A 12,133-nucleotide genomic window follows, 5' to 3' on the forward strand; every position below is an offset into this window, starting at 1 on the left:
ATTGAAGACTCAAGACAGCCATAACATTATGATTTTTTACAAGTGTATGTACACTTTTGACCACAACTGTATGTCCTCAGCAGGGGTTAATTGAGCGTGCCAGCAGGGACTACCATAACCTCTCTGGGGGGCAAAACATACAGCGCACGCCCGCGTTGGGGTGCAACGAACCGGGATTACTGCATAAGATGCTGCTGACCTAGTTTTGGTGTTTTATTTTTTTTTTCCTTTTTATTTCTTTTTTTTAATGCGAGGTACGATTAAAAACAAAAGAGGTAGTTATGAGGATGACGTCACAGTGGGAACGTGGTGTACCTGTGGGCAGTCGTTTGAGGGTTTAGCTTTGGAACAGGTTAATCTTTTATTTAACATGTAACCAGCCACAGTGAACACGCAACTTAATGTCTGCAAAAGTGCTCCGCCGCAGCGTGCACAAACGATAAATAGGGTAAATATAATGATGATGTGGGGCTGGAAGTGCGTGGAGTGATCTTTGCGTCCCAGAATGCCGGAGTGGTTTTGGTGGGTCAGGAGGATGGTGGAAAGCCAGCCGTGAGGGAAGCAACGGGACAAGGCCGGTCTGCAGCGGCGTGTTACACTCCGATGCGTCTCCAGACTCTGAAATGAGGACGGGGAGTGATGCACTGTGGCAGTGTGAGAGTGCAAGTGTGTGTCAGGAGTTCAAGCAGAGGGCATCTGCATGGGCTGCAGGGGCCCGCCTCCGACTTGATACTTTTTTCCCCTCATTTGATCGTCATGTTTTAGTGCTTGGAGATAGAAACAAAAAGGAATATTTAATTCAGTGTTTCCTTTCAGTTTGAGAACAGAGAATGAGAAGTGAGAGTGAAAAGTTATATTTGTGTGCATTTTGATGTGCTGCATTCTTACACGTGTGACCTTTCTGCCACCTATACAAAGTATCAGAAAGACTGTATCTTTTTCAGAATACTGCGTCTCCTCACATTCCAGACGCATTTAATCTCCATTTTGACTCTCCGTTCAAAGCCGTCAAATAAACGGCAGTAAAATGATTACCGACAAAGTAAATAACGCTGAAACGCATTTGTTGTTCAAGAGAAGAGACATATTAATGTTGCAGCATGGGACTATTTGTATTTTTCCACAGAACAAAATAGATCTAATAGGGAGAGCTCAGTTTCCTGCAAGTAAATGGATGAATAAGCAAGCACCATAATCATGTAAACAAATAAGGCGGGGGAGGTGAAGGACGGATTGATTGCGATGTTGGAACAAAGAGCTGAAGTTAATGAACTATTACCCTGTTACCTCTTTATTAGGTACACCTTTCTAGTACCAGGTGGAAACCCGTTTTGCTTCCTGGTCCAAATTGACATGACAGCATCATGTCTCCTCTTCCGCTTCACTCCAAAGTGTCTCTACTGGATTGAAATCTGGTGACCAGTTTGAGCTGATCTGAGCTTTGTGACATGATGTACCTAGAAGGTTGTTGCAATGTGGTCACGAAGGCCTGGATGTGGCCGGCAGAAATACTCAGGTGGGGTTTCAGCAATGCTCCATTGTTATTAAGACGACTAAAGTGTCAAGAAAAATATCCCCTCGCTATTAAACCACCACCAGTGAAGCAGTGGTACAGTCAGAGTTCTGGTTGTTGTTTTTTTCGAAGGTGTGTAAATTATATTGGTAAATATCGGCTATCGGCCACGACAGCAACAATAATATTGGATATAGATATCTGTCCAAGATGGAAATAAGTATTGTTTGCAGTAGCCCAGTTTTGAGACCAGTTCCAAAGTGCTAAAATGACTAATATTGGTTAGTATCAATATATGCATCTCTAAAACATGTATATTGCTAAATATGGGTCTCTCAACCATAAGAATAACAACAATATTGGATATCCATATTGGTCCAAGATGGAAAATAAACATGAGTTCTGTTTTATTGATCAGACTGATACTGATATTTTATAAAGACGACTAAGATTGGACAATACAATACAAAGTTAGAGTAGATATATCGTGCATCCCTTTTTTGTTCTATACACTGCGTTGCCATAGACATACAATATCCAATAAAGGAAATCAATTTCAATTCATCCACGAATTGAAGCAGCAATGTGTTGTTTATTGCTGCTTTTTTACAGCAATGAACAACATGGCGTTCATAAAGCATGAAAAGATAGTTAACTTTCAGAGGAGCAGAAATAGAGGTGCTAAAAGGAATACATTTGCATGGGAGATATCCAAAATTATCCACGCACCTGGCAGATTAAAATTCAAAATGATTTTAATTGAACTTCTTGGTTTCTGGTTAGAAATGATGGCCATCTCCCAAAATTCTTTTAACATGTTTGTAATAATTTTATACAGATCACTTTTAACTGAATAGTTTTATCTTGTCATTTCAGCAATAAAAACTCTACTTCTAACTGCGGAGCAGCATTTTTCTGGTTTCCCCTGGGATTTAGTGAATTTATATTTAGTGATGAGCTCCAAGTCTTTGAGGTTGTAAGACCTCTTTGCTATCACCCTAATTTTGGCTTCTTCCTCAGATTCTCTGAGATTATTATTATTATTATTATTACTTTCAACAGAAGAAACGAGTTGGTAAAATTAATTTTACGTAAACCTGCCAGAGGGATAACTTTATCTGTCCTGCCAGGGTCGATCGGGTCAGGAGGACGTGAATGTGTTTGACAGATTTTAATATTTTTCTGTTTTACACAAACAATGCACACCATGCTGTCTTAAAATGGCACCTAGACTCACAATGAGAAGGAATTCTTTTTTTGGCAGGTATGAAACCTGTGTGCATATTTTGCATATTTGAGGCTGCAGAAACAATGCGAAACAGTTGGTGAGGTTAGATACTTTTGGCACCTGATGTGGAGAGGAGTGACTCAATCACACTCGATGGGTGTGAAAATCCCTTGGGCGCTCCAGGTAACAGGCAGTCACTCGCTGACATTAACGCTTTCCTTAGCTGAACGTGCTCGTCACAGGACAACATAACGCTCACTAAACGCAACAATATTAGCAGGAAGCTTCGCTAAAAATAATTTGGGAGGTCACGCCCCGTTACAGACTAGAAGAGCCAATCCTACTGCAGCACGAGGGAAGAAAAATAAAACATCACCAACTGTCATTTCTGGCCGTGGTCAATTATTGCAGTCTGCTTTTTGAAATCATAAAAAGTGATATCTACACAGAAGTCTGTAAATCCAAGCAAAGCACAGAACAAACTGACAGGCGGCACTGATTAAGGAAGTGTGTGTGTGTGTCTGTGTGTCACAATGAAAATCCTCACTTTTTCTTTTTTCTTTTGTTTTGACCAAAAAAAGCCTTTGTCTGTTTTGATTTTCTTTCTCCCATAAGTAGGTAATTAGACCGGTCTAATTTTAGTGTATGAATAAACTGGTGCATAAACTACAGTAGAAGGAGAAGAAGAAAAAAAAAATCTAGTGAGCGAGAGAGTCACATGACCTTCCCTCTTCAAGAATCATTAACTGTGACCTTCATATCTGATGAAATGTAAAAATGTTGTCATAAGGAAAAAGGGCTTAACTCTTTTACCTTGGTGCTTTAACTGCTGATACTGCCAGTTCCTTTCACGCTCTATATTTCCACCCACACCTATTAACCCTGAGTGGGGATGCTCATTTTCTCTGCATTCTGCTCACCGTCTCGTATATTTTATGCTTTTTATACCGACATGCAAGCTATTAACCTCCCGATCATCTGCATATAGTGGCAACTGTAACATACATAATTTACAGATTGAACGATTAAGTTCCCATTTCAGATTTCACGCCTCGGTTTTCTGTACCGCGAGGATGCCTAAAGGTTGGAGTCAAGAGGATGTGGGGTCAAGTTTGAGCTGACAATTTCTTTTTTAATGCAAGGGAATCACAACAGATTGATTATTAACACAACATTGTCAAGGTTTTTTAGGGCTTGTCCATATAGAAATAGTTCACCCGAAACAATCTTGTAGTTAAGATTTAAGACAAATTCAACATTTGCTAACGTGTTTAGTTCCTTATGGAAACACTGAAAATGACCCTAAACACTGCAGTAACTATGCCAGGCCTGTGGATTGGTGATACAATGGAAAAGATTGCAGTCTGAATACCAGATGTATCTCTCATTTTTTATATTTCATTTACTTCCTTTAAATGTAATACTTTTAAGAAGTGCACCTGTCCCTCCTGCAGCAAAATATCTCCACAACATGATGCTGCCTCCCCCATGCTTCACACTAGGGCTTGTGTTCTTCGGTTTGCAACATTTACGGCCAAACACATAACTTTTTATTTCTTAGGACCATAAGTCACATCTCCAGAAATTTATGTTTTTGTCCCTAAGTGCATCTGCTAACTATAAAATGTCTTTTTATACTTTTTTGCTGGTTCACGTAGCATTTTCAGAAAGTAGTTTTGCTTTTGTTCTGGGGTTGATTCAACGTTTTTACCCAGTGTCTATCCTGAATGAAATGACTGAACATGCTACGGTTACCGTGTGTTTGAGTGTTGCCTTAAAATACATTCCCAGGAAAAATTTGGTCTGATTTAATGACAGACTGAGGAAAAAATGTGTTTTTATAGTGCGTTTATATTTGCTTTCAACTATATTTAGAAATGTATAAAATACAGCAGTCCAGAACTTCTTTTTTCCATTAAGTTCAAAAAATACCTTCACGGCTCCAGCCCTGGATAGCTCCTCCTAAACTTGCTAATTATTTTTTCTGTTTTTCTAACTCTTACACTGGAGATGTGCTGAAAGATTCATGTTTTCTTCTTTTGTTCTCGTTTCTCCCAGGTTCGACCAGAGCTGTTAAACTTGTCCATGTGACAGGAATCCCAAATTGGTAGAAGGCATGAAGCAACACTGTGATATCTCTGTGGCTGGTCCATGACACCAAACCCCACTCAAACCCTTTCACTATTCACCTACCCTCTGCTCTCATCACGCCAGACTACCACTCACTCACATTTACACCAAGCTGCAATATGGCCAGCAAAAGGAAATCCACTGTGCCCTGCATGATACCATCCAAATCCAAACATGCACGTGAGGAAATTGTTCTGGGCTCGCTACCAGAACTCCTACCAACAATCCCAGAAGACAGCATTCTCAGCATCTCTGGAGAGGAGTCGGCCCACTTTTCTCACAGCTCCTCCAAATCCGAAAGCAGCAGTGAAACGCAGAAAGGAGGTACTTACAGCTGCGTCACTTGCCGATTCGAGTCCAGAGATCTAAATTACTTTTTGGATCACATGCATAACTGCCACTTAGACTTCAGAGCCCAACCCACCTTCTACTGCCTGAACTGCGGGGTGTCGGTTGTCCGCTTCGAGGCTCTGGCGCTGCACAACGCTAACGCCCACCCCAAGATTATGGAGGGCTTGGTTACTGCCTCCCTCAGTGTCAACAAAAGAGATGGAGTAACAACTGTAGAGCAAAGCCTCTTTACAGACAGTGGAGAAGACAACAAAGAATCTGGGATCTCCCTCACTAAAACACCAATCGCAAAGTTGATGAAAGCCAAGGGGGAGCACAAAAAGATTGTTGTATCTCACACTGTGGAGGTACGGAAGATAGACACTGGAAAGGATGCAGACCTTACCCTGCTGAATAATGTGCCTGAACTCCAAAACGGGGCTCTCAGTACGTCTGGGACCCCAGCTATGCCGAGGACCACTGTCACTCATGTGATTACGACAGTGTCCAACCAAGTCTTTCACCAGCACACTCCTCCTCTTTATTCCCCCACTTCCTCTGACGCGAATAAAGATCTTCCAAAGGTGATGATCCCTCTCAGCAGCATCCCCACCTACGATGCCGCCATGGATACTAGCAGTTTTCTCAAGACATCGTTTGGCAAATTTCCCTACCCGACCAAAGCCGAGCTCTGCTACCTGACGGTGGTTTCGGAGTTTCCAGAAGAGCAAATCAAGCTATGGTTTACTGCCCAAAGGCTTAAACAGGGCATCAGCTGGTCTCCTGAAGAGATCGAGGAGGCCAGGAGGAAGATGTTCAACACTGTTTTCCAAGGAGGAGCACCCCAGAAGCAACCTGTGACAGCACAACAGGTCAATCACATCGTAACTCACCACACTGTCACTGGCCTTCCAGGCTCAAAAGGACCAAACTTTCAGATGGCCAAAGTTCCATACAGTGGTATAAAACCAAGGCCCGTTGGAGTCATAGCGACACAGGCCAACTTGTCAACCAAGCCGCATGTGACAAGGGTCTCGTATTCTTCTCCGGTTGCCCCACCAAAGTTTCCATGTACTGCTCGAGCAACACAGGAGCCTACTAAGAGCACTGAACTCACTGTGGAGCAAGAAAAGAGCAACGGGCTGGATGCGGCTGGAAGCAGCGGTTGTGTCAATAGCACCAGCAGCAGTCGAAGCAGCAGTAGCAGCAACTGTTCCAGCATTACTAATGGTGTTGAGAGCAGAAAATCGGTAAACAACAACAGCGACCTGACCAACACCACCAACAGCGTTGCCGCCTGCTCCGCAGACACTAGCAATAACAGTGAGCACTGCGTTGCTGACACCAACACCGAACCAAGCACCAAGAGCAACAGTTTACCAACTGGATCAGAGGGTTTGAACAGCACCACGAGTCAAGTGATCATCGACAACACCAGCAAATCAAAAACAAACTGTAACAGTCATCACAGCAGCTTCATTGTTTGTGATCCAGATGGGGCTCATGCTGACGGGGCTGACGATGAAAACAACAGCCACGTTCACAAGACCAACAGCAGCAGCATTAGCAGTGAAAACTGCAGTTCCACCTGTGATGACAGCGTTCCAAACAAGAATAATGCCAGCAAACCCCCAACTGAAAGCACCAGCACTACTGTCATTACAACAAGCAACTCATCTATTATAGATGAGGGTGGATGCAACAAAGACTTTCCCATGAAAGGCATGTCAATCTTACAGAAGCTCATTAAGGAGGAGGACCTAATTATCGGCGAGAGGGCACGGAAAGAGCTCAGAGTTGACCCCATTAAGATCAATTTTAAAAGGCTGAAGATGAACGAACCGCAGACCACATCCGACGCTGTCCATCAAGAACCCAAATGTGACATTGAGGTGTCGGCCTGCCATACGTCTTTCTCACCACCCTGGGGCAACAAGACCCCGCAACAGCTGCAAATCCTCCGGCAGGCTTTCTCCAACACTCGTTGGCCCAGCAGCCTTCAGTACGAAGAGTTAAGCATTCAGACAGGCCTTCCTAAGTCAGAGGTAGTGCGCTGGTTCAGCGACAGTCGCTACAGCCACAAAAATGGGCAGCTGAAGTGGTTGGAGACTTATCAACGGTCTCCAGCGGAGTCAGATGACGCAAGGAGCCACGGAGACACTGAGGCCGAGTCACAGAAAGACCCTTCACCGGCCAAAAAGAAACTCATTGAGCAAGAAACGATCAAGCACCCGGAAAGGAAAGCAGGGCTGGACTCAGGGCAGCAGCTTGTGTGGCAGGATTCATATGAGCCGCTGCTCGCTCTGACGGGATCCGAGACTGGTGGCAGGAAGCACGACAAACCTGAGGAGTCAGGTCAGACAGCAGTCCTGCAGGATCCCTGGTCAGAAGGAGGAGATGAGCACCAGCAGCCCACAGCGAGTCATTCACTGATCGAACAGCAGACTGACACCAACCAGGCCAGGTAGAACAACACATTTACAGTTTACAGATGCTAAATCCGCTGTTCCCACCCAATTTTTCAGGCACAGAACACTACCCTCTGCTGCTGAATGTTTTGAACCAAATGTTGTCAATTCATATCCACCAGGGAGACAAACAGCAAAAACGAGTCAGAACTAATATGGATCTGAACAGATTACAATATGTTTCTAGATAGTAACAGAAAGCATCTATTGTCACCCTGAAGTAATGCTTTGCCGTTCACTGATAAATCAGCCCCAATTTCCTTAATCTTGGGAGACCGGTGATCAGGCGATACTTGCATGTTAAGCCGATCTTATTCACTGATTCACTGTCCTCGTTTGCTCAGAAGGCTGACTGACAGACCCACCCATCAGGTCACGTCTGCATGTTTGCAGTTAAGAGCAGTCACCCCGCTGTTGTCAATTGAGTGACTTTCTTGCCTTAGAAACGTTTGAGACAAAATTTTAAAAAATCAGTACTGGCAGGTCAGTTTGCAGATTGGTAATAGGCAGTCAGCCGGAAAACTGCAGTCGGTGCACCGTTATTTGCCATACCAGTTGGAAGCTTTAAAAACTAAAAAAAGATGCTGACTTATTGCACATCAGCATGGTGTTCTTGGCAGAACTTTATTCTTGTATGGCACCCAAAAGCACTATTTTGAAACTGGCCAGAGATTTGAAGTGGACGTGGTTACTACCCTCACAAATGAACACTTCCCAAGAGTTCTGCATTGGAATTGCTTGTGAAGTATAATATGTCCTGACCTGGAGTAACATCTTGTTCCTGTTGCCCTATGAATATTTCTCTAGATCTAGCTCTGGACAACAGCATACAATCGAAACATTGACGTGAATGTGAGCATTTATCATCTTTATAACATCACCGCAATACATGGAAATTCTGGACGTTTCGACGTAAACAACTCAGTGATTTCAGACCGTGCGTACGCCTGCCCATGTTACCCGTTGTAAAAATAAAATTCCTCATTCACTGTGACACTTTTACAAGCCCAGGGCTGTTTTTCAGTCAAGAAAGCAAAACCAGTGTAAGTCAGGTGTGGTGATAAAAGCACGACAGCTTGTTGTTTGTAGCGGGAGCTGTGTTGACGTACAGTAAAAAAAGAAGTGTGTACAGGTACTCATGCTGAGTAGTTTATTCAAGCAATCAAAGGTCTGTGTTTTACAAGCTATTTTTAGATAAGTAGGACTCTTAGCACTGAATTATAGATCGAGAGCGCATGCTAATATATGTGAATAAATCTCCACAATTGCCTTTGGTGCGGCAGATTTTCAAAAGCCAATTTAACACACACATGCATGTTTTTTTTCTACTTATTTAAGAAGTAGAATTTTCTTCACGTTTTCTTCTTGTGTTGCCCATAGGGACCGCCTGAGGATGGAGCTGCTGGAGGTGTGATGAAGCACCGGACAAGTGACGCTTAAAGGCCGGCCTGCTCCCCTGGCTATGATTTGAGTTTTTTTGTTTTGTTTTTTTTTTAAACAACAAAAAAAAAAGTGTGTTCATAATGACAGCAGATGTGATTGTAGCTGGACCGCTGGACTCTGACTGAAACTGTGAATATCCCCCTCCCCCCTCGTCCGCCTCCTGCTCCTCCTCGTCTTCTTCTTCTTCTTCTTCCATCTGCCATCACTTCCTGCCACCGACAGAAGAAAAAGAACTTCTCACCTTTTGAGTCCTGTGATGTTTTAAGCCTTTCATGCTTTTTTGTGGTTGTGTGGGGAGGGTGCACAACGAGGTCAGTATGAGGGATCAAAGAAAAGAAAGAAAAGACGCACACTGACTGGAAAACTGACTTGAATGAGCGAAAGTTAGGTTAGGATAGGGCTGTAGGGAGAATTATATATATATATAAACATACATATATATATATATATATAGTTGAAACTGCACTATAAAAGATGGTTTGTACTGCCTGGACAAACAAAATATGTGTTGAGGAAATGTTATTGTTGGCTTTGTGATATTTTTTACTCTTTTTTTTTTGTTCTGTTTTTTAGCAACCAGTACTTCAGCACTGCCTTGAATTTTACTTTTTCTTTCCGTTAGTTGGGTTTTCAATTCTATCTACTCTTATATAGTCACTGTAAGTCCAGATGCAATCGAACACATTTTATTCAGATCTGTATTAATGTCGGTGATCACTTTGCAGTTCAGCTACACGCAAGAGGCTATATACAATGCACTAACGAAGACGGCGATGCTTAAAAAAAAAAAAAAACAGAAATCAATCTGCTTCACTGTAAAGGTATTGACAGCTGTCAAGATCAATACACTACACTGCCCTGCAAACTGAACAGAGAGAAGCCTGTCACGCTACCGTTGCCTTACTCAGCTCTGTCTGTGTGTTTATATGAGTCGTCTGTTCATCACCTTGCTTTCGAGCTACTGTGCTGTCCAGAAATAATGGTAAAAAAGCAACAAAAAAACAAAAAACAAAAAAAAAAAGCAAAAAACAAAAACAAAACATTTTTAACTTGCCAGTGCATTGATGGTCACTGTTGGTCTATATCTGTGAAAAAAAATCTTGTGCTGCTTTCTGTACACTTGGAGATGTTCAACTTTAAGCTGTAATTGTATCGAACATTGTTAACTGGCAGAAACAGAAGAAAGAAAAAAAAACGTTTAAAAGCAAAATTCTCAATTTGATCCCTAAACACTGACAGAGTGAGATCTTGTGCTAGCTAGAGAGCCAAAACGAGGAGACGGTCGCTCTTCTCTGAATTTTCTTGTGTTTATATCGAAGCATACAGTCACTACATGAATCTCACTAAAGCTGCATCTTGAAGCTGCTAATAGCGAAGAACGGTGCTATACCATCCAAAGTGAAATCGGGAGGTGGGCATCCCCCCCCCCAACCCCGCCTCCTACCAGCAGTGTATGCACTTGTGTCGAATGTTACAAATTTATTTTGGTTTGAGATCAATGGAATCTGGACTTACGGTGTTAATGATCACTTAAACTTTTATGGAAAATAGTCTTTGATCATAACACTGTTGTAACATCTTTCTACACTTCTGAGTCTTTACAGAATAAACTGATTACTCAACAAGCAGCAAAAGTCTTGTTTATTCATCGCCTCGCTCCAGTGTTTGTCTGGTACTTAGAGGTTAGAAATGAGTGCGTAGCAGGCAATGTGGAGGAATATAGTGCCATCTGCTGGTGAGAAGTCGTTAGTACAATCTTTCCATAAAAATGTCCGAAAGTATTCATATTTCTTAAATATAACCACAATGTTTATTGGAGGGGATTTTATGTGTAAACAAAGTAGTGCATAATTGTAACGTGGAAGGTAAAATATTTTCACATTTGTTTTTACAAATAAAAATCTTAAGTTTGTGCCATACCCTTTTATTAATCTACATTTACTCTAATTACCCTAAATAAAGCACACCGTAACCACCAGCATTTAGAAATAATTCAGAAAGTAGCTTTGAGAACCATGGTACTCCGACGGGCCTTTTATTTTTAATGCGCTACCACTGTATTTGCGAGTTCCAGCAAATCAAAGTAAATCAGTGTAGTACACTTACCCGTACATGGCTGTTGAACAAAAATGAAGCTAGCTCCTAAGCGTATGATAGCAACTGGTTGGTTTTAGCCTCAACTGCTACGAGTCACAGAATTATGTCTGCACGCGACTCAAACGTTTGCCTGACAGTAATTCGTACCGGGAGTCTGGACTCTCCGTCTCGGCTATTGAGAAACGAAGGTTTCCTGGAGGCATGGACTCTGTTGAAGTTTTAAAGGTTACCCAATCACTGAAATTTGTTCCTGACATAGATAATGCGCCAGTTTGACGCTATGAAGCTTACCGGAAATTGCCTGTGCTATGATCCACAGAAAAGAATTGCTCGAAAGATTTCCCTTTCAAAAACCAAGGCAGGCCCAGTAACACGGCCGCTCTCCCTTTGGTTTGGTAGCTGCAAAAATGAGAAAATAATTTTTGTTACAACCATATTAAGACTCAAATATCTGATTTATATTATACGGCACAGGAGCAGGAGCTATTCAGCTCAATGTGATAATTGAGCTAGCCACATGTTGATGTGGAATGTATTCAATTCCCAGGTTCCCTATTGATGTGTAACCTGCTGTCCATTTGGGAGTGGAACAGGATGAATAGGGTAGGAAAAAAACAAGCATCCATTGAAGACAAATACGGCATTTTGATTTGTAGGATTTTATTGTTTTTTTCCAACCTACAATGAGTTTAAAATTCAAAAACATGATCAAAGGCTATGACATAAAAGGTAAGACAGGAGTAGGATGTGTACTTTACAGCAGCTTACATCAATGCTTCCTGTCAGAAGTGGGACAGAAGTGGAATAAAATGATATTTCACATTAAATGTTACATCATTATTAATCACACAGTTAAAACTTTCCTGCATTGTAACAGCTTGGTGACTTTCATAATACGTTTTTTTTTTTTGGCAAAGTTGACAT

The 12,133-nt window shown here is 42.1% G+C and overlaps 1 protein-coding gene across 5 annotated transcripts in view; it reads left to right on the plus strand.

Annotated features, from left to right (window-relative positions):
• The window catches only part of zhx3a (zinc fingers and homeoboxes 3a), a 28,006-nt gene extending 17,709 nt beyond the window's left edge, over positions 1-10,297 (plus strand). For 4 of the 5 annotated variants that reach the window (XM_015060711.1, XM_015060708.1, XM_015060709.1 and 1 more), the window contains exons 2-3: positions 4,800-7,665; positions 9,050-10,297. In XM_015060711.1, the coding sequence (XP_014916197.1) occupies positions 4,991-7,665; positions 9,050-9,083 (2,709 nt within the window). In that variant the 5' untranslated portion in view covers positions 4,800-4,990 and the 3' untranslated portion in view covers positions 9,084-10,297. Of the gene's footprint in view, positions 1-4,799; positions 7,670-9,049 lie in introns of those variants that run through there. The other variant, XM_015060712.1, reaches the window with a different exon arrangement.
• Positions 10,298-12,133: the final 1,836 nt, after the last annotated feature.

This window comes from Poecilia latipinna, unplaced genomic scaffold (genome assembly GCF_001443285.1).
Source record: "Poecilia latipinna isolate Pla-1442-1.1 unplaced genomic scaffold, P_latipinna-1.0 Scaffold1737, whole genome shotgun sequence".
Classification (NCBI taxonomy): Eukaryota; Metazoa; Chordata; class Actinopteri; order Cyprinodontiformes; family Poeciliidae; genus Poecilia; species Poecilia latipinna.